The 23,754-nt window shown below is 37.6% G+C and overlaps 1 protein-coding gene across 2 annotated transcripts in view; it reads left to right on the top strand.

The window, feature by feature from the left end:
• The first annotated feature begins 2,378 nt into the window (after nucleotides 1-2,378).
• notch1b (notch receptor 1b) overlaps nucleotides 2,379-23,754 on the top strand; it is a 47,610-nt gene continuing 26,234 nt past the window's right edge. Inside the window, exons 1-9 of one of the 2 annotated variants that reach the window (XM_079871604.1) lie at nucleotides 2,379-2,675; nucleotides 4,172-4,244; nucleotides 15,878-16,140; nucleotides 16,250-16,588; nucleotides 19,638-19,760; nucleotides 19,862-20,095; nucleotides 21,530-21,685; nucleotides 21,851-22,036; nucleotides 22,317-22,430. In XM_079871604.1, the coding sequence (XP_079727730.1) occupies nucleotides 2,618-2,675; nucleotides 4,172-4,244; nucleotides 15,878-16,140; nucleotides 16,250-16,588; nucleotides 19,638-19,760; nucleotides 19,862-20,095; nucleotides 21,530-21,685; nucleotides 21,851-22,036; nucleotides 22,317-22,430 (1,546 nt within the window). In that variant the 5' untranslated portion in view covers nucleotides 2,379-2,617. The remainder of the gene's footprint in view (nucleotides 2,676-4,171; nucleotides 4,245-15,877; nucleotides 16,141-16,249; nucleotides 16,589-19,637; nucleotides 19,761-19,861; nucleotides 20,096-21,529; nucleotides 21,686-21,850; nucleotides 22,037-22,316; nucleotides 22,431-23,754) is intronic. The other variant, XM_079871605.1, reaches the window with a different exon arrangement.

The following is a 23,754-nucleotide window of genomic DNA, read 5'->3' as shown; positions in this document are numbered from 1 at the left end:
AACTATGTTTTGGTGGTGAATTCATATGAATTCAAACAAATGAAATCCTACTGTTCTAGCAATTAAACTAATCATAAATGATAAAATGTTTATTGTTTCTTTTCACTGCTCTTAACCTTAGGAATGGCTCTTGGACATCCGGACGATACACTGGTACATCAACTAGTTTTTTAGCTTTTAGACTGGATGACCTATAGTTTTTTGGATCCATTGCTACAGAAAGTTACTAAAACAACTAGCCCTTATTTTCCCAGTTTGAATCTCTGTTCCAATTGTCATTGCTAAATTGCGCAATCCAGAAACTTCAAATCTAACCCAGCAGAGGTCTAATAGATGCAGTGCTTTCTCGTAAGGAGAATGACGATTACTCACATTGAACGGCTCCACCGCACCTTACACAATAATAATAATAATAATAAAGAAAGTCCATTTTAAAGACAAGCCAGTCAGTGGCTATCTTGGTTCTACATCTCATATCTACTTAAGTTGGGAAATACTGACACCGTTTATCAAAATTAGGTCCAGTGTGCGCATTCAAGAGCAAACAGTCAGGCAACGTTACAATTTTCCCCATTCGTTTTTTGGTTTTTTTTTTTGGTCCATCCATACCCCTTTAATAAAAATACATTAATTATCTGGTATTTCTCTTTGGAAGAACCACATGTTAGGAGGTTTTCTGAAAAAAAAAAAAAAAAAAAAAAACTATTCTGAAAAATATATATTTTAAATGTATTCTATAAAAGTTAATCAATGTAAATGCATGTGACTGAAAGGACACTTTAAATGTGTCCTTCCATCATAACTGCTACTTATACACTGTCTATCTTTTCCCTAACCAGTCATAAGCTGAACACTCATTGGTCAAGATAAAATTTAGTTCACTCAGATGTGCTCAATACTGTATGTGGTCTTGAGCAGGCTTACTACAAGCTTAGGTCATTCACAGTCTGAGAGTCTGGAGTTGATTCTGTCACATACATTGGAGCATAATTTTTCTCCCCCTGTCACTTTAAAAATCTGCTCTATTCCTCCTGTGGTTCACAGCTATAGAGCACAGGGACTTTCCATTTGTGTTCAGACAAAGTGAGAAAGTGAAAAAACTGTTGTGTGTTGTGATTCATTACTGCATGTTCTAGCTTCGTATTGCAAAATTCTTAAAAAAAAAAAAAAAAAAAAGATAGCAGCATCCATTTTTATAAGTCCACAGAGAGGCAATTAGGGCCTGACTACTTCTCACCTCTTAATGAAATTAGGACCTTTTCCCTTTTGAGCTTTGTTATTTTCATTCTTATAATATTGGCCAGTCAAAAACAAACTTTTTTTTTATTTTTATTTTTTTATATTTATTTATTTAGGGGCAATATTTGAACCATGGTTTTTCAGAGGCATTTTAACTTGAGCATATAAAACAGCACATCCTGCATTTATGTTAAGTACTTTAACTGAATCAGTTAATTAAAACCTATGATGTTACTGACGACATCAGTTACAGCTCTCTGCTTCTTTGTTTAACAACAGTCACTTGGTTGAACACTAAAGAAGGCCAACTAGTGTCTGCAGAGGCACTAGTTCGGTAGTTCCTAAACTGGAGAGATATACAATAGGATAAGATGTAATATAACTATGGCGAAATTTTTGCCCCAAAATTGTAAATGTTTGAAGCCATTGTCCTGGCTTATTTTTTACCCTAACATTGGCTGATCCCTTTCTGAACATAAAAGACTGGCTCAGAACTAAATCAAAACAATAAAAATGTATGGTGTCAAAACCCCAAACCTCAGTGACAGCATGCTGCATAATGTATGCAACTACTTCCACTTTATCAATAACCATCATCATCATGCAAATCAAACTGAGAAAAATCTGTTTCTACAAGGATAATATTTGATGTCACTACAGGAAGAGTTTCTGTACTAAAAGTAATTTCCTCATCAATAAAACAAGCACAAAAAAGTGTAGCCTGATGACAAAAACTCCCATAATAATAATAATAATAAATAACTCTTCAAATACATTATCATAAATAAATAAAACAATACCAAAAAAATCTGTAGTCTAGGCTACTATGTGAAAAAAAAAAAACAAAAAAAAAAAACACTTTATTTATTTATTTTAAATAAATTGGATTGGATCCCCCATAGGTGCAGTGTAGGCTTTAGATTAAATTTAAAAAGTCGATATTTGATTATTTCGATGGTAACTAAAATCTTACTGTGATTGAAACAACAACATCGATCAGCTCATTCAAATTTTGGTGCTGAGATTTTCCCGCTTACATGTTTTGAAATGCCCAACCGAGTTTAAAGGGTGGGCGTGTTTTTCCCACTGCCATTTCAGAAAGTTTGTCAAGTAAATGAATAGCTAAGGCTCCAGCTCGTGAAGTGGAGTGGCGGAAGGAGCCTCTGGATGAGAGCAGGGGAATGAAGCCTTGAATACATGATCTCATTCACTCAGCTGAGACTGCACGAGCAGCACCGGAGTTCGCGAGGACAAGCCACAAGTGCCATTTTTGGGATCTATTCTTTATACTTACGTGATTTATTTCCTTTTCTTGAACAGACCAATGTTGGATATATGTTAAGCCTGCGTGGAATCCCACAACTATCCATAAGAAGGAATGCATCTTTTCCTCGTGAAACTAATTCTTCTGATATCACTCATTACTTTGACGCAAGGTAGGCTACGTTTCATTGGAAGATGCTTTCTTCGTTATCAGACAAGTAGCTGCTAGCACATTTCTACACGATCTTACATTAGGATTAATATGATTACTAATCAATAGCCTAATTTAATTTCTGACATTTATTGTAAAATAAAACACCTTGTTCGAGAAGAAGTCACTTGTTGCGCACTGATGTCAACACGCAGCCTCACTTATTTCAAACCACAGAAAGAGCAGGCATCATAAATCGAGATGATTTTCTGTAACGTTAGACTAAAGTTTAACTTTATTAACTGTAACTGTATCACACATTATAGGGTTATCAAAAATATTTTGGACTACGGCTGTTAACTTGTAACTAGTGTAACTTTACCGCAAATACATAATCTTTTTAGTAAACTCTGGATATTGTATTTTTCGCACGCCACTTGTAATGATATCGATTTGATCTGAGCTGTTTTTGAATATCTGTCGCTCCGCATGGCGGTTCATTAGTAGTATTCGGTGCAAATATTGACCTAGCGCACCTTTGAGTAGATTTCTAAGTTTCAACAGTTTTGCAGTTAGATGCTACCTAACGTGCATTTATGGCAAGCCGTTTGTATTCCCTGCTACTAACTGGAATATTTATGTTAGTAGCCTATTTCTTTTTTAAATACTAAGTAATCCATTAGTGAGCATTCTTTTCAATTTCATTGGTAACTATTTCCTCCATGCTTATTCCAGTTGTGACAAGTAGCCTATCAATTCAGTTGCTAACAAGTAGGCCTAGCCTACATATATTCATTACACAGCCTACTAATAGGCTACTTATTCCATTGATTTTAGTCACTATCCTAATGCTGTATATGACCCAAAAAATAAATACAAAGCAATTTAACTAATACGATAAAAAAATAGCATGAGTTGGTAATTGAACCTACAACTGGAAAATGTAGTGTAGTATCTAATGGATAGTTAGTGAAATAAAAATGATACTAGTCACTGTTGGATTGCTCAAAAGTTATTAAAAATAAGTATTAGGATATATATGATACTAGTCACTTTTGGATTGCTTAAAAATAATTAAAAAATAAGTAATAGGATATACAATAAGTACAAGTAACAAAAAATAGATTTTAGTTGGTTTTAAGTAATAAATGTTAACACAGCTTGCCATAGTACATTCCCCAGAACAGCTGCTGTCCAGTCCCTCTGTCCACAAACATCACTTTAAGGTGTTAGGATTCACACTTTCTTTCTGGATTACCCAGTATCTTACACACTTTTGCACAGTTTGGAACCAAACTGACAAATCAAGAAAATGTAATAAATAGTATTATAATTTTATTTATATATATATATATATATATATATATATATATATATATATTAAAAAGCAAGCTTGCTTAATTCTAGTCTTTTTAAAATTAAGGATAATACTACTTTTGGAAATATGTAATAGATCGAGATGATATCAAATCATGCAACACTCAATAGAAATGTATTACCCTGTTTCTGTGTTTCCAGGCCTGGAATGTTCGGAAAAATGCCAAAATGATGGTACATGTGAACCTACTGCAGACGGGAGAGGAGAATGCAAGTGAGTAATTAGAACTCAATTACATAAAGCTGCTGCGTCTGAACCATATTGAAACCCTGGAGGAAGTTAATATGATGTTTTTGAATTGCACAAATCACTAATATGAGATTTTCTTTTGATCCGGTTCCAAAAGTTTTGAATGCCGATTACAAACAATTGCATGCCAAAACACATGCGATCAATTTGAATTCCAGCCTCGCAAACAAAAGCAAAGTGTGCTTCTCTCCTTGAAGAACATGGCCTCAGCTAATGAACGACATACATAACCTCTGATGAAGAGAGTCTAGGGCATCACCCCCCACACCCCCCTCCGGCTGGTCGTGAGTACGGGCCACTTCTCCAGCCCAAGTCTCGTAGACACCCGGAGCCCTAAATCTTATTTCGCTTTTCTTTTATGGAACGACAGCTGGGGTTTGCCAGAAGCCCGGTAATCATTGTTCTCCAGTCTAGATTAATTCTGTGTGACTAATCTGTTTGAGGCTTCCCAGAATGCCTGAGTCCCCCCCCCCCCCCCCCCCCCCTTCACGCCCTGCCCCTGTTCGGGTGTTTTGTCCTATTCTGAATGCCCATTCACTCTCTGTGATTTACATTAGAAGGACAGATGGCAGTAGAGTGTAATTGGACTGGATGTTTTCATAATTGGTAGCATTGCACCAGTGGAAAATCATGAGCAAACAGGTTGCCTCAGCGCGCATAGCATCACATAACTCTCCTTTCTGTACTGCGCCCAAATGTACGCTCACAAACAAACGCAATGGTGGACTGCTACTTTCTTCTGATTGTGTTGGTTGATTTTCTAATAGGGTTAACTTCTCTTTGTCCCTCTGTACTTTTTTACTTGCATTCAGCAGTGATGTGAATGAGGGATTGGGTTGCAAGCATTTGGCCAGGGCAGCATTGTCTTTCTCCGGCTATCAATGAGTTTATCAGGGTAGCTATGAAGGAGCACTATTTGAAATGGGATGGTGGTGGCTCTGTTTTTTGGCCTCCCTCAGTGGACTGTGAGCACATGGAGCCGCGCTGGCGGTGGGCCACATCTTAATTCTGTCTGGCAGCCTCCCTGCCTTAGTCGGGCCACAAAGCCACCATTGTGCCCTATCATACTCAGATTCCACTAATTAAACATGGAGATACAAACGAAGGCCGCTCTCCCGCTCAGGATGGCACGTTACTATGTCTAGTACCTTTTATCTATTGTTTAAATGCAACTGGTGGACAGACTGCTTGGGCCTCTAACATGTCTGACAAACATTGGCAAAAAGTGAGTTCAGAGCTCAGTTTGGGCCACACTGTCCCTCTAATCAAATGGATCCATTGTGAATGCCCTCAAATGCTTCGTGACATACTTTGCTCTTTTAGTAGCCGTACTGTAAATAGTGAAAAAGTATAGAGGTTCCCTTAAAGGGGTAGTTCACCCCAAAACAAAAATGAAGTCAACATTTAGCCTACTCATCATGTCTCTCCAAACCTGTATGACGTTTCTTCTTCTGTAGAACATAAAATAAGGTATTTTGAAATATGTCCATAAATGAAAGTCACTTGGGACCAATTTGGTTTTGACTTTCTTTTGTGGAACAAAAACATTAGTGTTATTATTCCTCAAAATATTTTCCTAAAAATAACTGAATAACTGAATAAAAAATAACTTTTATATTACTGAATCATGTTGATTCAGTAATATATATAAAAAAACATTTCTACATTATATTACACATTAGTTCTTCTTCTTCTTAATAATAATATTAGTATTCATATTTACATATTAAATAATATTTACCTACATAAAAGTAGTTAATTGTCCCATAAGAGACAATTTATGTTACCTGACCAAATATGTTTACTGTGCTTGGGCTCCTGATACGCACTTGTTTTTATTGTGAAAACTGTTATTAGTTAATGCAGTTTTAATAAGTAAAAACAAACTGCACGTGCTGAAAAAAGTTAAAATGTGCAGATTTATTTTATTTTTTAAATCTGACTCCTAAAAATTACATCAACTGGTTTCATTTAGTCAGTCACATTAAACGTTTTTTTTTTTTTTACTTGATTTACTTGAAATTTATTTAATTTAAATGCAAAGTACATATTATTACCTGACAGACATTTTTTTACAGTGCAGTAATTTAATGTGGCACTTCAAGAGTAAAACTTATGTATAGTTTAACTGCAGGTATATAATTTTAAATCAAGTGCTGTTCATCTAATCTTACTGTATATTGTTCTGGAAAAATATGTTGGATCTACTTGACATTCCATGCCAGGAATACCAAACGCTCATATCTGGCACTCTGACAGGCTAGTAAAGGAGTGAGTGAGCCGTTATCTTTGACTCTTTGGCAAGGCCAGAAGTCCAACTGACAGTAATACAAACCAGCTTCCACATCTGAATTCCTTGTATGTTTGAGGGACGGCAGATTTGAATCAAAAGGATTAGTGTTCGACAAGGAGATGAGAGATGCAAGACTGGAGGGAGATGAGTAAAAGTTCACATGCGAACTTCAGACCTTCCGACTCAGTCTTTGATGGTCGGGTGTTGATGTAATGTGCAAAAAAAGCTTACTGTCTTCCTATTGGGTCCCCATAGAGTCATAAAGATTTGAATAAAGAGCTAAAGTGACTGATATAGGTGGGATACACATTGTTTTAACTCATCACTATGATCAAAATGTTAATTTCACACTTGCGGCTTAGTTACATAATTGTAGTTTAGTTCTATTTTTGTAGTTTGGGATTATGCCATTTTGTGTTACAGGATTAAGCTCTTCGCTATGAAAAATATGTATTATAGAAGTCAACTGTTGCTATTTAGAAATTCTTATAAATGTTGAAAACAGCTGCTGAATAATTTTTGTGGAAACAGTGATAGCCTACATCAGGATTCTTTGATGAATGTAATATTATAAATGTCTTTATTGTCAATTTTGATAAATTTAATGTGTCCTTGGTGGATACATTTATTATTTTTATCAACAAAATAAAAAGTTTCTAAGTTACAAGTTGCCAAAATTGTCATTTACACCCTGGGCCATGTGGTGTGTCTAATGACTTAAGCCAGAATGGCCACTTGTAAGTTTCAATACAAGCTCTGTTTGCTTTCTAGAGATGAGTTCCTCACTGCATTTAGATACAGGAAATGGACACCAGTGCCAAAGAAAGTGAAGTTGTAGTTTCTTATCATATCACTACAGAGGCCTAATGTTTTCATGAAGATGCTGGGTGTCCCATTCTTGGCATGAGTTTAATGTCAGCATAATATCTCTACTAACAAACTTGTGTTGGCAAGTTGAAATCTGATTCTTCCTCATTTCTATCTGGAATTCAGCAAACTTTGATTGTACATTCTGTTATTGGTTGCTAGATTGTGTTCTGTATGTACAGCTGGCCAAGTACAAAAAAAGAAAATGCAGCGAAACACACCACGCGTGTGTTGTTTTTCTTTGATGCTTTTGACCTGAGCCATCTGTCTGTGGAACACTGCATTACAAGTGATCAGTATCAAGGTAAATAATTCACCATGTACAATGGCTGCTACTTACAGCATAAAAGCCGCTAATGCCTGTGGTTTTGTCATTCATCCCTGGCAGTGGCAGATGTTTGAAAGTTTCTCACATTGTCACACTGTCAGAGGAATTGACAAGTATATTCTAATAAATAAATCCTCTTCCTGTTAAATCGTTCCACTCAACATGACTTCTAGTGCCATGAAGGACATCTAAAAACATTAACCTAGTCCCTGGCCTCATAAAATCACCAGGAGTAGCACTCATTAGAAAAGAATTGGGTTCGTTAATGGCTGCTTCCTGTCCCTCACTGTCGTTCCCATAGGGTCCCTCAGTACAAGGGACAAATAAACACGGCGTAATGAACACTAACAGATGTGGGCCTGGAGGATCAGGTCTCCTCCAGTGATTACAGAGAGAGTGCGAAGAGCCCCAGGCCATTGTTTCATAAAGAACAGACAAGACTCAAAGACTCCTCAGAGTTAAACTCCTCACTACAGGAAATTAGGGTTTAAAAGAGAATAGATTTTGCGTTACTGTTGTATAGCTTAAGGGGACAAAACATGTCAGTGGTGCAGCCACCTCCCAAACAAAACGTACAGGTAGACTCATCACACAAACAACTAATACTAGCTTATTGCCTGTAGGAACGTTCTGGGTTCATTACAATTTAAGCTTTATTGACGGTATTTGAGGCATAATTTTGACAAACACAGTAATGGTCATTTCAATTAGTTTATCAGTTTTTTTGTAATAAAACAATAGGGGGCATTAAACATTAAAATAAACATATATATTTAATAGAATAGAATAGCTTAAATATTTAACACATCTGTAAATATAGTTTAAATTAATGTAAAAAATCTTTTTAAAATAAAGTACAGATTAAAAAGTGAAACAAGAGCACCATAAAAGTATCACAAAGATGGTCCATAAAGCTTGTGTTCTATATTCCAAGTCTTCTGAAGTCATATGATAGCTTTCTGTTATAAACAGACCAAAATTTAAGTTGGTTCTGATAATCTTCCCTTCCAGTGAGCTGTTAACTTGAGAAGCTCTGCAACCGGATCAGTCCGGTACATGAAAGAATCATTCGCTACTTCTCTCATGAAGGGCTAAGGCAGACGTCAAGGTTTTTTGTCAATAACGGATGCAGTTTTTGTAAAATTGTGCAAAAATCATATCAACTTCAGATAGACTTGGAATCTAGTACGGGAGTAATATGGATCAATATTTTATATTATAAAATATACATTTACAGTATGGGGGTCATTTTTGGATTAAAGAAAATGACTTTAGTTTAAATAGAGAATAATCCTAACATAAAAAAAAAAAAAAACATTTATCCAAGAATTCGTAAATGCTTGAACCTAAATACTAGATTCATTTTTAATTTTGTACCCTCAGGCTTTGTTTACATCCATTTAGGGTTGTCAGAAGTACCGGTACTTCGATACAAAGTCGGTACTGAAATTTTAAATACGATACATCTTTGCAGAACCGGTAGTACCGAGTATATTGGGTATCCTCTTATAGGCGCTGCTTTCAAACACTCCCTTGTATCTGTGTAAGTGCTCAGTTAAGACTAAGGCTACATTCAGACTGTCAGTCCAAATCTGATTTTTGTCCATATCTGATTGAAATCCGATCAGATTTAGCAAGTGTGAACAGCAAAAAATCACATGAAATGCGATTTTTTTCAAATCCGTTTCAAGCTAAATTAATATGTGGTTTGAAATCCTATTCAAGTCGCATTTCTGGAAATCCGTTTCTGTCTGACCACTCTGATCGGTTTTCGCGTGGTTAATGTGACTTTCTCATGCCACGTAAAACGTAAACTTCAGACGTTGTTATAGGAAACATGCTGAAAGTCGCTGCCGAAAGTCGAGGCGGCTACACATTGTCATGTTGTAAAATTTAAATAAGACAACATCTCTATTGCAAACCCCTCCATGTTGCGGTTGTTGTTGTATTTGGCGTATTCTTACCAACGCAACATCATTGCCATAGAAACTAATGCAGATATTCCGGAAAACTAAACAGCTGCATGGACTCACAAATCGGATCTGAACAGTTGCGATACACTGTGGACGTCAATAATTTTAGATCAGATTTCAATCGGATACACAAATAATCGGATTTGAACTGACAGTGTGAACGTAGCCTGAGAGCATTAAAGGTTTCTATTTACAACATGTTTTTGAAGTGCTGATCATTGTAGCCAATAACAGAAATCTGTTGAGCGCATGAATGCAGTGACCAATCAGAACTTTTTGAATTATAGCGCTATCGTTTTTGCAGGAGTGTAGATCTCAGTGAGCAGGCGCTGTGATTGACAGCTTTAGTGATTATAAAGGGAGCATTCTTTGCTCGCTTTCTGTTTATAACCCATATACGATTTGAATAAAAGTTTTGTTTTCCATGCAGCTCAATGTACACTGCAAAGTTTCTGGATTTACAACTGTATTTAAAAGCACGATTGAATCTGAAACTGCAATGATTGACAGTGATATAACCATAGCATAACAGATGGGACAAAACAATCTGATTCTGTATGTCAAAATATGCATTTTGACATAATTAATTCATATTTAATATCAATGGTTATCAATAGAGCTTAACGTGTATTAAACCTGTAACATCCTACACTTGTAGCATGATATCCAAACAACACAATGCTGTTTTTAGACATTCATTCATTGTCTATTTACAGTGTCGACCATGAAAGGGCTTACAAGTTAGACTTTAACTTTTTTGTTGTGAGACGGACAACCCCCTTCACTTTGTGACCTTTCAATGGCAGATGGCAGATTGGAGCGCAGTGGGTGGAAACCCCCTGTGTTTCATCTGGCTGAGGGTCAGGTGTCAACTAAACATCTGCTCTGGCCTGGGCGAGGATTGTAGCACTAGTAAAACACTGTTGTCATGGGCTACTGGTGGCCACAGAATGAATCCCATCATAGTGAAGGTAGAATAACAGTATGGGGTCATTCTCTGGTCACAGAATCAAACACGAACTGTGGCTGTTTACAGAATCTGTGATTTATTTTTATGGGCTTTTTCTGTCTTAGTTGAATGGATATTTGCAAACGGAGAGATTTTCACCTAGGTTAAAAAGGATCCTGCAGTTGCATAGTTGGAAAATATTTTCATCAAAATGCAGTGATTGTGTTTTATAGGAAACAAGCAAAACATCAACTAAAAAAACGAAGTGAAAGATCTTGTTTATTTTCCTGTTTGGAAGTGACATGACACTTTTAGTCATCACATGTTACCTGTATATTTTTAGCTATCATACACAACTACTGTATATGCTGTTGATTACCATTGAAAATAATTTTGATGTTTCAGTTTGTTAAAACAAACGAGAAAATCATTTAGAAGAGAAACTTTGATGGAGCAAGAAAATTGCCACTGACAAAAGGGGCTATCGTATCAAATAATTTGGCCTTTATTTACAACTAGTAAATAAGGGCCAAAAAGACCCGGCCTCAATGCTTTTGTCCTCTTTAATGTATTTATCTTAGTAGGCTACTCTTTTGTGGCCTTATGCCACTTTAAGTAGCTTGATTGCTAATGTGACAAGCATTTGCCAAGTTAAAGAGCAAACTGGCAGGGTTTCCTACTGAGGTCCTCAGTGTACTCCCCTTAATTCCCTAATGTGTGCTTTACTAGCAGGAACCAGCGCTGACTAAGTACCCTATGTATTTACCCCCTTCAGAAGCAGGACTGTTTGCCAGGACGGGCAGGTCTAGTAGACTTTCAAAGGTGGTGTGATTTTCCGCAGGGTGCCGTTAAGTGCGGCTGCCAGGACTCTCCATTGAGGAGTGCTGTCAGGGATGGGGACACAGAATGGGGTGAATTTCTAATGTAAACGGTTACATTCCAGCAAGGCCACAGGCTCCTCCCCTCAGGCAATGCAAAAATCCTTTAAACCAGGTTCATATTCTTTCTTTCAGAAAGCTTGTGGGTCAAAGGTCTATCCATCATGGAATCCTACTAGACTTGTTTTGGGAAATTAAACTGAAGAAGAAAAGAATTTGGGATTTTAGTGAGCTGGTACCAGACTGATGTGTACTAGGAGAGTTGTCTTCATTCCACACAACAGATAATATTGTATGTGCTAAGGTTTAATTCTAATAAAAAGTGTATTTAATGATTTATTACCATACTTGATAGTAATAATTACTATATTTAAGGCAAGCATCAACAACTCCTGTCTGAACACCTTAAATAGTGTGGCTATTATAATTGATGATTTTTGTCAAACATGATTAAACAGAAAAAACACCCTAGTAACAGCATAGCAACACACTAAAAACACTCAAACATTGCCCCGGCAACCACCAACAACACCCTAGCAACATGGAAGTGACTTTAGCATGGCTGCAACTCACACTTTCTGTAGGCAATGTACAAATCAAGTTCCTCTACTGCATCAAATTATTTCATGCAATAAATAATTACAGGTTGTTATATCGTCCATCCCAAATAATTTGCCAGTAGTTGGTCATTTGAACTTACCAGTATCAGATGGTTAACTGTTATGTGATAGTAACCACTTTTGTCAGTGCCAGTATCTACTAATAACTTTGTAAGTGGATAAAACACATTTTCTTTTTTCAAATATTTTTTATTTAATTTTGAGTAAATATAAGGGATACACCGATATCTAAATTCTGGCCGATACCAATAATTATCTTCATGTAGTAGTATGCAAATATATATTGATACTGGCCATTGAACAACACATCAAGCTTAGTACCCTTAGTAACATTCAGCCCAGTGCTGAGGCATGTGATTCAGTAATGACCTCATCATCCAGATATACCAGGAACTGCTGAAGATAAGGAGAAGGCAGAAGGTAGTGAAAGGCATACGTGGAGAAGTGCGACTACAGCTCTAGTCCAGCCAAGTAGGAAGGAAGTGAAGAGGAGGCTGGGAGATTAAAAAGGGAGGCCATGATTAGAACAAGAGGAATAGAGAGGTGACCGAAGGATTGGGATGGGATGGAAGGGAGGGGAAAGAAGAGGAGGTTTAACAGCTGAATGCTCACTCAGAGGGGTTAGAGGCACCCAGACTGCGGTCAGCTCCACTGTGAATGGCGGCAGGAACAATGGGCCTTCTCATGGAGCCTGTCTGCTCTGCTCTGTGGTGGGCAAACCATTCAACTGCCTGCTGCCTCGGCCCTCTTATTCTCTTTGGGAAAGTGTGGGGGGAGTTTATGAGCAGGGAGTCGGGTGCGCTGTGACCAGCAGCTGCCGCTCCCTCATTAGCATGCGCACCTGCTCCCTGAGGCCTTTTTGGAAGGCCGACACAGGCCCTCATTGCATTATTCCAGCTCAGTACAGATCATAACTGCACACAGCGATGTGTTGTCTGGGTTAAATCAGCCTAATTTTTCTGTATTAGATCTCAATTCTTGTTGAAAAAAAGCTGTTATCATTTTTTTTTTTTTTGTGATACAAGAGCTTGATAAGCTATGAAGACATACTGTAACTTTGAAAATGCTTCTTGAAACCAAGCTGACAACTAAGCTTGAACCCCCCCAAGCCCTTGCAAAAACATAAAAAACAAATCAAAAGTAAAGAAAAGAAAAGAAAATATTGGCATAATCCTAATTAATTCTGTCAAATATGTTGCTGTTCTTATCTATTTAGCACCTATATTTTATAAACACATCTTATTGATCTTATTGTGAACAATTCATCCATGCATGCATGTTTCATTTTTTTATTTTTTTTTATCAAAATGTTAATCTTAACTCTCTTTCGGTGAACCAACAAACTAGTGATGTATGCAGGACTTCTCCAATCATTTAGTCCGCTTAAACCCACTCCTTTCCTACAATCAACTACAAGCTCACATTCACATCTGCCTTCATCCAAACAACAACCAATGATTATAATCAAGTTCTTTTTTGATGGTCATATGCAAGAGAATGTCGGATATGGAAGAAAAGATCTGTCGCTACTTCCATATTTTATCACAACTTTAAGGGCACAGCAGCAAAATACAGACCGTTTAATTCTCAGGGTCAGAGAGGTTGGGAAATGGTCATAAAACCTAATAAATGGACTGCAGAATTAAACAATACAAATGTATGATTATTACCCTTAACTTATAATTGGATTTGAATTCATGATTATTTCTGCCTGTTTCACAGACTAGAAACCAATTCTCTACTAAGGAACTTTTACGACGTCAGGATTTATAACACTTATGTAACTTTAGAGAGTTTGTTGTTGTGCTGATTATGTATGAGATGTTTGTGTTGTTTGTGTAATATCGCAAAAACCTAAACAAACCTCCAGAAATGTGCCAGAGTGGCCATGGGACAATGAGAGGAAAGGTAGCATTGTGGGCAGCAGTGCAGTTCCCACAGCGCACTTAATGGTTTTGTCGTGCCTGGTTCTCAGTCCCCTGTGTTTTCTTTTCTTGGTTGAAGTTATTGGCCATCCTAATCCTGGGAGAGACACAGTAAAAACACTCACCCCACTGAGGGGGGCCCTGTTTGGATCAGAGAACAGTGCATTGGGAATGTGTTGAGATATTCAGGCTGCCCCCCGAGGCCAAAAACATGGCATAGGTATTCCAGAGGCTCTGGATGGCTTTAGCTTTTTGCAAAAGGTTATTTCAGCATAGTCATTTTCGAGGGAGGGCCCCTTTTTTGTCGCTGAGTAAAATCGGCAAAAGATTACTTTCAAGCCAACCCAGGAAAAACCTGTTATGAAGTCTGTACGGCTCTTTTACAAAGTTTTCGCTGTGCCGTCTCCGTATTCCCAAGGTCCTGATTGATGCTGTGGAGACTCTCTACTGTAGAAGAATAGCAGGCATTGAGGTGGAGGAAGACAGCTTTGAAGTCCTGATAATGTTAGCCCTGGGTTCAAAGACCCTTGTATAGACACTGCCTTGTCTTTGGAGTGAATGAATTCAGATTCATTCAGAAAGGCTGAGGTGCTCGATTTTCTCCCTAAGAGCCGCTGATGGATGGCTGACTTTCATAAATCCATTTGAAACAGGATTAGACTTGAACCTTTTGAAGGATTAGAACTTTAAACATTCAGAAAAGCACTATCATTTTCCTTTCTTATACTTTTAAAACAGCCAGATATTTGATCTGAATTCATTTCTCACTTCAATACAATAAAAATGTACTTACACTTTTGTTGCTGCTGTGTTTCGCTGCTGTATACTGTTATGTATTTCTCAAGCATACATTATATGTAAGGATGCACAAAACTAAAATTCTGGCCAATACAGATGATAACCGATAGATGGCCATTATTAAAAATAATTTTGTCTAAATTATTTAAAAATTAACATCAATATTAATGCTACAACTACAAGTGAATTTAGGCACCATGACATTATAATGTACAGAATCAATATTATACATTTTTAAACTTAAATTATTAACATTTTTACAGATCATCTTTAGGTGAGCTTTAGGTGATGGAAAAAGTAATCTAAATAAGTGAAAATAACTGCAGCAATAATGAGCAAGCACAATTAAATATTCAACATTGTCTAATTTTTTTAAACTAATATTTCCAATTCCACACCAGTAATTATATGACAGTTCAGTGGTGGACTAAGTAAATAAAAGCCAGCGAAACTTCTGTGCTTCTTTTCCATTGTTTTTATATATAAACATGCACTAGATGTATGTGTTTGACTGTTGCACTCTAAAAGAAGTTCAGCTTTTTAAAAACACCTCTCTAGTCCTTGCGTTTTTTCCATTCCACTACCCTGCATTTCAAGTTTTTAAACACAAAGACATACTCTGTTTAAATGGTCCCTTAAAGCTGACGTTAAAATGCTATCCCAGCTTTCTATGCAACTAGTTGGAAGCTGTTTGTAGGATGATTCCAATAAAAAGTTATTTTTCCATTTGTATGAGCATATCGACAAGTTAGACGCAGTTAACAGTAATTTACATATAAAACCACCAAAAAAAGTCTAGTTTTGGGGATTTGCAATACAGCCCAGTTACCTCAATTTACACTGACACTTTATGCCGTACTAGGCTAAAGCCAAAGAAAGTGGTCTTATGATTATAAAGCTCAAATCATATACTAAATTCAGTTTAAACTAACTGTTAATGAATTATGGTTGCTTTCCACTCTCCAGGTGTCTCGATCCTTATGCTGGCTCAGGGTGCCAGTTCCGCAACCCTTGCTTCCTCTCCCCATGCAGAAATGGTGGCGTGTGCCATTTGATTACTTCTGCCAACAAGGTGGACTTTGTCTGCAACTGCAGCCTGGGCTACACGGACCGACTGTGCCTCACTCCCACCAATAATGTGTGCCTTAGCGCCCCGTGCCGAAACGGAGGCACGTGTGAACTCACCAGCATCTACAATTACAAGTGTAAATGCCCACCAGGCTGGTCAGGTAAGACCACAATCCAATTTTAAATGAGGCATTTCAGCAGTATGAACTAAATTCTCAATCCCAGATAGTGCAGAGCATAGTCTGACCTTAAAACGCTCTTATTCACTAGGTAAAAACTGCCTGCAAGCTGATCCTTGTGCCTCAAATCCTTGTGCCAACGGCGGTCAGTGTAGTCCCTTTGATTTTGACTACCTCTGCCACTGCACACCCTTCTTCTCAGGCCAAACCTGCAAACAAGACGTGAATGAGTGCGCCCAGAGTCCCTCTCCTTGCAAGAACGGTGGCGTGTGTGAGAACGAGGTGGGCACGTATCGCTGCAGCTGCCCTGCGGAGTACACCGGGAAACACTGCGAGACCCTCTATCAGCCCTGTAACCCCTCACCATGCTACCACGGGGGCACCTGCGTACAGAAGGGAGAGACGAGCTACGAGTGCTCCTGTTTGCCAGGTAGGCATCCTTAATTCTTTCATAACCATTTCCATTAGTTACAAGTGATAGCATTGAACTAATCATGCTACATATGCTTCACCCAAACTGGCAAAGCAAAGGAACTAGTTCAGGTTCCTTTCTGACTAACAAAATAATAAGAGTCCATCTTTCTTTTGATGATATTCTTTTTCTCAATGTTTATGTACTTTCTCTGGAATAATTTAATGAAATGTATAAAGTACAGTAAATCTAGTTTAAATTGAAAATCCTAAATATGATTACCCCAATTAACAAAATCTCTACCAATTACATACAATATAGCAATAAAATATTGTTATTGTTATCGTTATTGGCCTGATAAGAAAATTTGGTCTATATATTTACAGCCGATAAATAAAGATTATTTTGGCTGAGACACTTCAGATGCACACTGTTCGCCACAGTGGTTTTGAATTGCTTGAAAAATTATTGGAGTGCAACATGTGCAACGCAAGTCTGTCATATTGGCTACATGAAATTATAGACATAATATATAATTTTGTGCTTAGGACATGGCTTTAATTGTGAGACTTTTGTTTTTGTAATCAGGGAAAAATCATATAAAAAATTTGAATTTAGATTTCACAGCCAATATATCGGTTATCAGCTTTTAAATATAAAGAATTATCAGTATCGGCCACAACGTTCATATTGGTGCATCCCTACAAAATAAATAAATGAATCAACCGAATAGTATATCAAAACACAAACACATAATTTAAAAATAAATTATTAAAATATTATTAAATGAATATAAAAAATACGTAAATAAAAAATACAGTTACAATGCAGTTTGGCTTTGTGACAGTAAGTAGTGACAAAACAAAGCCACATGACATGGAAACTTATTGGTCAAAATAAAAAGTAGCTTTAAAATAATTGCAATATTCACAGTGTTGCCTTATTTTATTTGGCCAGCTGAATCACCATGAATATATTGTGAATATTTGATATATTGCCTGTGTCTAATGTAATGCATAATCTATGTGATTATGTATTTAGCAGACTTGTTCTAGCATATACCCTTTCCTGGCTTAACAGTTGTTTACCATGCTAACAATTCAAAGCCACAATGTCTTAAACACCCCTCATGATTATGGGGTACATGGCTTGAATCTTTAATCTTTTTAATAACAATGAAGGCTTTAACTGACATTAGTTACATAACAAATGAGTTCATTAAATGACGAATCAATGGCAGCCTCTTAACTTTGATCACTCAGAGGAAATCCACTCTGCTTATTTTGACTCAAAAGTGTCCTGTTGACGACATCAGTTCCAGTGGCAAGACAAATGATATCGGCCTTCTGTCCGGGTCAACACTGAAGGTAGAGATTTCAGATGAGCTCAGTGAGTTTGCAATAACAACGCAGTATCAGTGTTTCCCACAACTTTGGAACATGGGATAGGCTACGTTTTCCAGCATGCCCTTCTCTCAGCCTCATTTAAACCCAGTCTAGTCATAGTATCTGCACTTCCACTGCAGCTCTCTCTCTCTCTCTCTGTGTGTGTGTGTGTGTGTGTGTGTGTGTGTGTGTGTGTGTGTGTGTGTGTGTGTCTGTGTGTGTGTGTGAACAGGCCGGCAGGAAAATATTTGCGCTTATCGTGAGGAAATGTCTGAACGACAACATCCTTATGCTGGTGTCCCTAGGCTAGAGTCAGCGTTGGGAGAATGTGTGTGTGTGTGTGTGTGTGTGTGTGTGTGTGTGTGTGTGTGTGTGTGTGTGTGTGTGTGTGTGTGTGTGTGTGTGTGTGTGTGTGTGTGTGTGTCCTTGTCTCCTGTCACTACTTTGGACCTGAATGGAACTCTTATCATGTCAGACAAACATAACCTAAACCTCAGCTGTAAGGAAACACCACCAAAGTCATTTCTCACTTTTTTTATTCCATGCATTCTTGGGTTTTGAAAAAGGAATTCATTTTATATAATGTGATCAGTTATTAAATATATCCTAACTGAACTTTTTGGCGTTAAATCGTAGGAAATTGTGGTTAGAGTCGGTTAAGTCGTTGTCGTTGGTGCCTCTAACAGCGCCCTGGTACTGCCAGCCTTCTCAGAAAGGAAGACTGTTGACCGCAACAACTGTAACAACTGTTTTCGAATGTAATAGGGAGTTTCACAACATTTTATCCCTCTGTTTATACTGGGAAACAATCAAATTTTCATGTTTGTGTTAAAGGATCGGTGCTGTGCAATCTGATATAAATATTTAGTTCTTTGCAAGGCGACATGAATTCTGTCAGCAAACAGTTGCTCAAATATTTATCCATGTCTAGTATATTTGAATTTATGGGTTTAGTGCTGATTTTTTAATTCACCCTGCTCGAAAGTTACAGGCTATGTTCACGTGTTTTGGATGATACTGTGAAGCAAAAATCTCTGACATTCAAAAAAATTCAGTTCTGGACTCACTTTCATATGTGGAATAAAATTGTATAGGTACTCTATCGTTCAAAACTTTGTGTTTGGTAAGATTTTTTTATATTTTTGAAAGTAGTCTCTTAACTCAGCAAGGCTGAATTTATTTGATAAAAAAACAGTAATATTATAAAAACAATAATATTGTAAAATATTATTGCTGTTTTGGGTACACTTTATTTTTAGGTGCCCTTGTTACAGTGTAATTGTACATTTAAGTATTGAGTAATATTATTAAAATGTACTTACTATAGAGTCAGGATTAGAGTTTTTTTTAGGGTTAGTTGAATGTAATTATTCATAATTTACAGTTATTACTACTGTAAGTACATGTAACAAGGATACTGCAAAATAAAGTGTTACCACTGTTTTCTATTACAATGTGTTTTAAAAATGTAATTCATTCCTGTGATGCGAAGCTGAATTTTCAGCATCATTACTCCAGTCTTCAGTGTCACATGATCCTTCTGAAATCATTCTAAAATGCTGATTTGCTGCTCAAAAATATGGGCAGTGCCTGATATGGGCATGTAAACAGTCTTGTTGCTTCTGGCTTTTGAAACTAGATTTTTAAGAAATTTTTTGATGAAATTGCTTCTTTCTTTCCAGGCTTTAGTGGTCAGAACTGCGAGGAGAACATTGATGACTGTCCAGACCATCGCTGCCTTAACGGAGGGACCTGTGTGGATGGAGTGAACACTTACAATTGCCAATGCAAGCCAGAGTGGACAGGTACCAACTGCCTACTCAAACCCTATCTCTGTTTAGAAAGGTACATGCTGTATTTTGCAGTGAAATTAACAGCTATATATATTTGTATATTAATTCCTCAGGTCAGTTCTGTACCGAAGATGTCAACGAGTGCGATCTGATGCCCAATTCCTGCCAGAACGGTGGTACATGCTTGAACACGCAGGGTGGATACAACTGTGTGTGTGTGAACGGCTGGACAGGGGATGACTGCAGCGAGAACATCGATGACTGCGCAGATGCTGCCTGCCACGCAGGAGCCACATGTCATGATCGGGTGGCCTCCTTCCTCTGTGAATGTCCTCACGGGCGCACAGGTGTGCATAGTGTTTTCACATGCAACTGAATCTTGGTTTGAGGCACTCATTTCTTTTTTTAGAGCATTAGCTTTGAGAGCTTTGAGCAAAACCACTGAAGATAATTTAAATACCCTATTTTTAGTTTAATGGACCACTTGTTTTACTTATTTTCTATTGAAAAAGAAGATGGGACATATCAATTTGCTTTTTTAATCTGCTAAAATGAATTTAGTCCGTATTGTATGTACACTTGCACATAGATGATGTAAAGTTAATAGCCATGGATTAAGTGTCATGACATTATGTGTAACTCTTTATTTTACAGTGTTCTTGTTACACATCTTGTAACACATGTAGTTGCTATAGTAATTACTATAAATTGTGCATAAACTGCATGCAACTAACCTAAACCACACCTTAATCCTAATCAGGGTTTGGTATTATGCATGTGGATTTCAGCAGTGGCGTGTAACGCAGTCACTCCTACTAGCCAATTTGGCAGGTTGAATTATATATATAATATATGCATGTTTAAATTGTAGTCATCAAAAATCATCTGAAATAATAAACTAAGTGCAATTTAGTGTTGTCAGAAATATAAATTTTTTGATAAATATCGATAATCGAAATATCTGAAACGCTTCCAATACTCATTTTCTGCTGAATTGATACATGATACAAGCTGTGCTTTCTCATCTCTCTGACAGCGAGTTCACACACAAACCTGCCTCCACTCTCTCACTCGTCTCATTTGCTTCTAATGAATTGCCCCGGCATAGGATTGCGCATATTTTGCATAATTTTACTCATCCTTTTAGCTTTTGTGCTCACACCCAAAGTTTGCACACATAAAGCCGCCTCTCAGTACTAAATTGAGTTCTTTTTTACTGCTTATTGCACTTAAACAGTCAAAAAAACACAAATTAATGTAAAAAAAAAAAAATGCTGGTTTTGGCGAGTATTCATGTAAACACAGTCAGTTATAGTTGAGAAAGAAAATGCATGTGTAACAGTATAATGGATCTGTGCGTCAGGTCTTAAAGTGACAGCAGCCTAATATACCTGCTGCCAAATGATGAGATAATAGAAAAAAATATCTATATGACAGTTTTTCTCAATGGTATTGATGTCAAAATTGTGGCCAGTGAAAATGCTGAGTAGCTGATAACTTTGGAAAACCACTAACCACAGTGGCTGGGGAGCAAAAAAGTTAATATCAAGCCCCTATCCTAACCCTATAGTCAGTACATGTAGTTAATTATTATTACTCAGTACTTAAATGTATAATTACACTGTAACACGGACACCTTAAAATAAAGTGTAACCAACATTTGTTTTGATTTCATGAGGTCTTTAAAACCTGCCATGCTGTTTAAATAGGAGACATTAACTCATTTTTATTGCATAGATTTCTGTACAAGCTAATTTTTATTGTGTGTATCGATGTCTTAGGTCTGCTGTGTCACCTGAATGATGCTTGCATTAGTAACCCATGTCAGAAAGGCTCAAACTGTGACACCAACCCAGTCAACGGCAAGGCCATCTGTACCTGTCCTCTGGGTTATGTTGGCCCAGCCTGTGACCAAGACGTTGACGAATGCTCACTGGGTGAGTAATGGCTTCTTTAAAAAAAACAAACCTGAATAAAATGAACACTTGAACAACACAGCAACCACCCAGAACACCCTAGCAACCACTTAAAACACCCTGCCAACCTGAATGTATTAGTGATCGGATGGATTAAATAAAAATCGTTTTGTGTCTCTTTTTTAGGTGCAAACCCTTGTGAACATGCTGGAAAGTGTATAAACACAAAAGGTTCCTTCCAGTGTAAATGTCTGCAGGGATATGTGGGTGCTCGATGTGAACTGGACATAAACGAGTGCATGTCTAACCCATGCCAGAATGATGCTACCTGTTTGGATCAAATTGGAGGCTTCCATTGCATCTGTATGCCAGGTAATCCAAAAAAATTGCTGCATTTGGTTTTGGACACAGTCTATATCTAAATGCTCACTATATATTACCTCATACTGGTGATGTCATTACCTCACATGACCAACCTGTGATCCAAAAAATAGCTTTTTTTTTTGGCTGTAGCTCTAATTATACTGATGCCTGTCTACATAAAGCTGATATATTGTGTTTATTATAGACAAAAGAAACACTAATAGCATCGCTAAGGCAGGCTGAATTCTCTTGTTAGATCTGGAGCTAATTCCCCTATGCTAATTGGCAGGGTACGAGGGAGTCTTCTGCCAGATCAATACTGATGAGTGCTCCAGCATGCCCTGCCTCAACAATGGGAAGTGCATCGACAAGATCAACAACTACCAATGTGAATGCCCCACAGGTGAGCATACAGGGGTCAATCACCTCCCAGGACAGAAGAGAGAGGAGAACACTAATCCTTGCCCTGAGGCAGGCTTACACAGCCAGGGCTAAAATGTTCCGAATAATCCATATGAAAGCTTTTGGAAAGTTAGAATTTTTAGACTTCTTGAATAAGTTGATGTACAATACTGTGCAAAAGTCTTAGGCACGTTAGTATTTTCACAAAAATAAAACACACAAAAAAAAGGTTTTAAGCAAGTAATTTATATCTTTTGCTGTAGTGTCCCAGTAGGAAATATCAGTTTACATTTCCAAACATTCCTTTCGCCATTAATTATAATAATGCAGTGAGATTTTTGTGTGCACAAGGAGTCTGACAACAGCCGATATGATCTGATCTCACCACTGGTATTACATGAAGAGACAGAAAAAACTGAGACAGACTAAATAAACCTACCTGCAAAGCGTGCCTAGGACAAAAGCTGTTTTAAAGGCAAAGGGTGGTCACACAAAATATTGATTTAAAGGGGACCTATTATGCAAAATTCACTTTTGCATGCTGTTTGGACATAAATGTGTTTTGGCAGTGTGTGCACACAACCACCCAATAGTGATAAAAATCCACTCACTCCTTTTTTATTAATCCCCATAAATCATAATCAGTGTCTCGCAACGACCTGTTTTCAGAATGCGGCTTTAGTGACATCACTAAAGCCATAGGCCCCGCCCACGAGTGTGTTGACAGACACTGCCGTTTTAACATAGACCCGCCCTGATCGAGTTCACAGCGAGTTGTACACATCCGCCATTGCTGCACTGACGAGAATGGCTCCCAAGCGTTGTAGGTGTTGTGTGGCTGGATGTATTAAACCAGTGGTTCCCAATTCCAGTCCTCGTGACCCACTGCTCTGCACATTTTGTATGTCTCCCTTATTTAACACACCTGAACCAGATCATCAGCTCATTAGGAGAGACTCCATGAACTGACCTGAGTGTGTCAGATAAGAGAGACCTACAAAATGTGCAGAGCAGCGGGTCACGAGGACTGGAATTGGGAACTACTGTATTAAACCACATAGCTCTCTCTTTATTTACTCCCGAAATCTGAGGCAGCCGCTGAAGGCGAGGTGGAATTATTTTGTTTTCAAAGAAATGAACACCGTTACTGAGGGTTTCTGATATTATCATCATTCCATGAGATGAAATTGTCCTGAGACTGAGCGCAACGCGAGCTCATGGAGCTCCGCCCCCTGTGTCGTGCAGCAGCAGCTTATTTGCATTTAAAGGGCACACACTAAAACAGAGCGTTTTTCTGAGCACCAAAAAGTGACAATTTAAACATG

Source organism: Squalius cephalus, assembly GCF_949319135.1.
Source record: "Squalius cephalus genome assembly, chromosome: 5".
In the NCBI taxonomy this organism is placed as follows: Eukaryota; Metazoa; Chordata; class Actinopteri; order Cypriniformes; family Leuciscidae; genus Squalius; species Squalius cephalus.
This window is presented reverse-complemented; position numbering and strand designations above follow the sequence as displayed.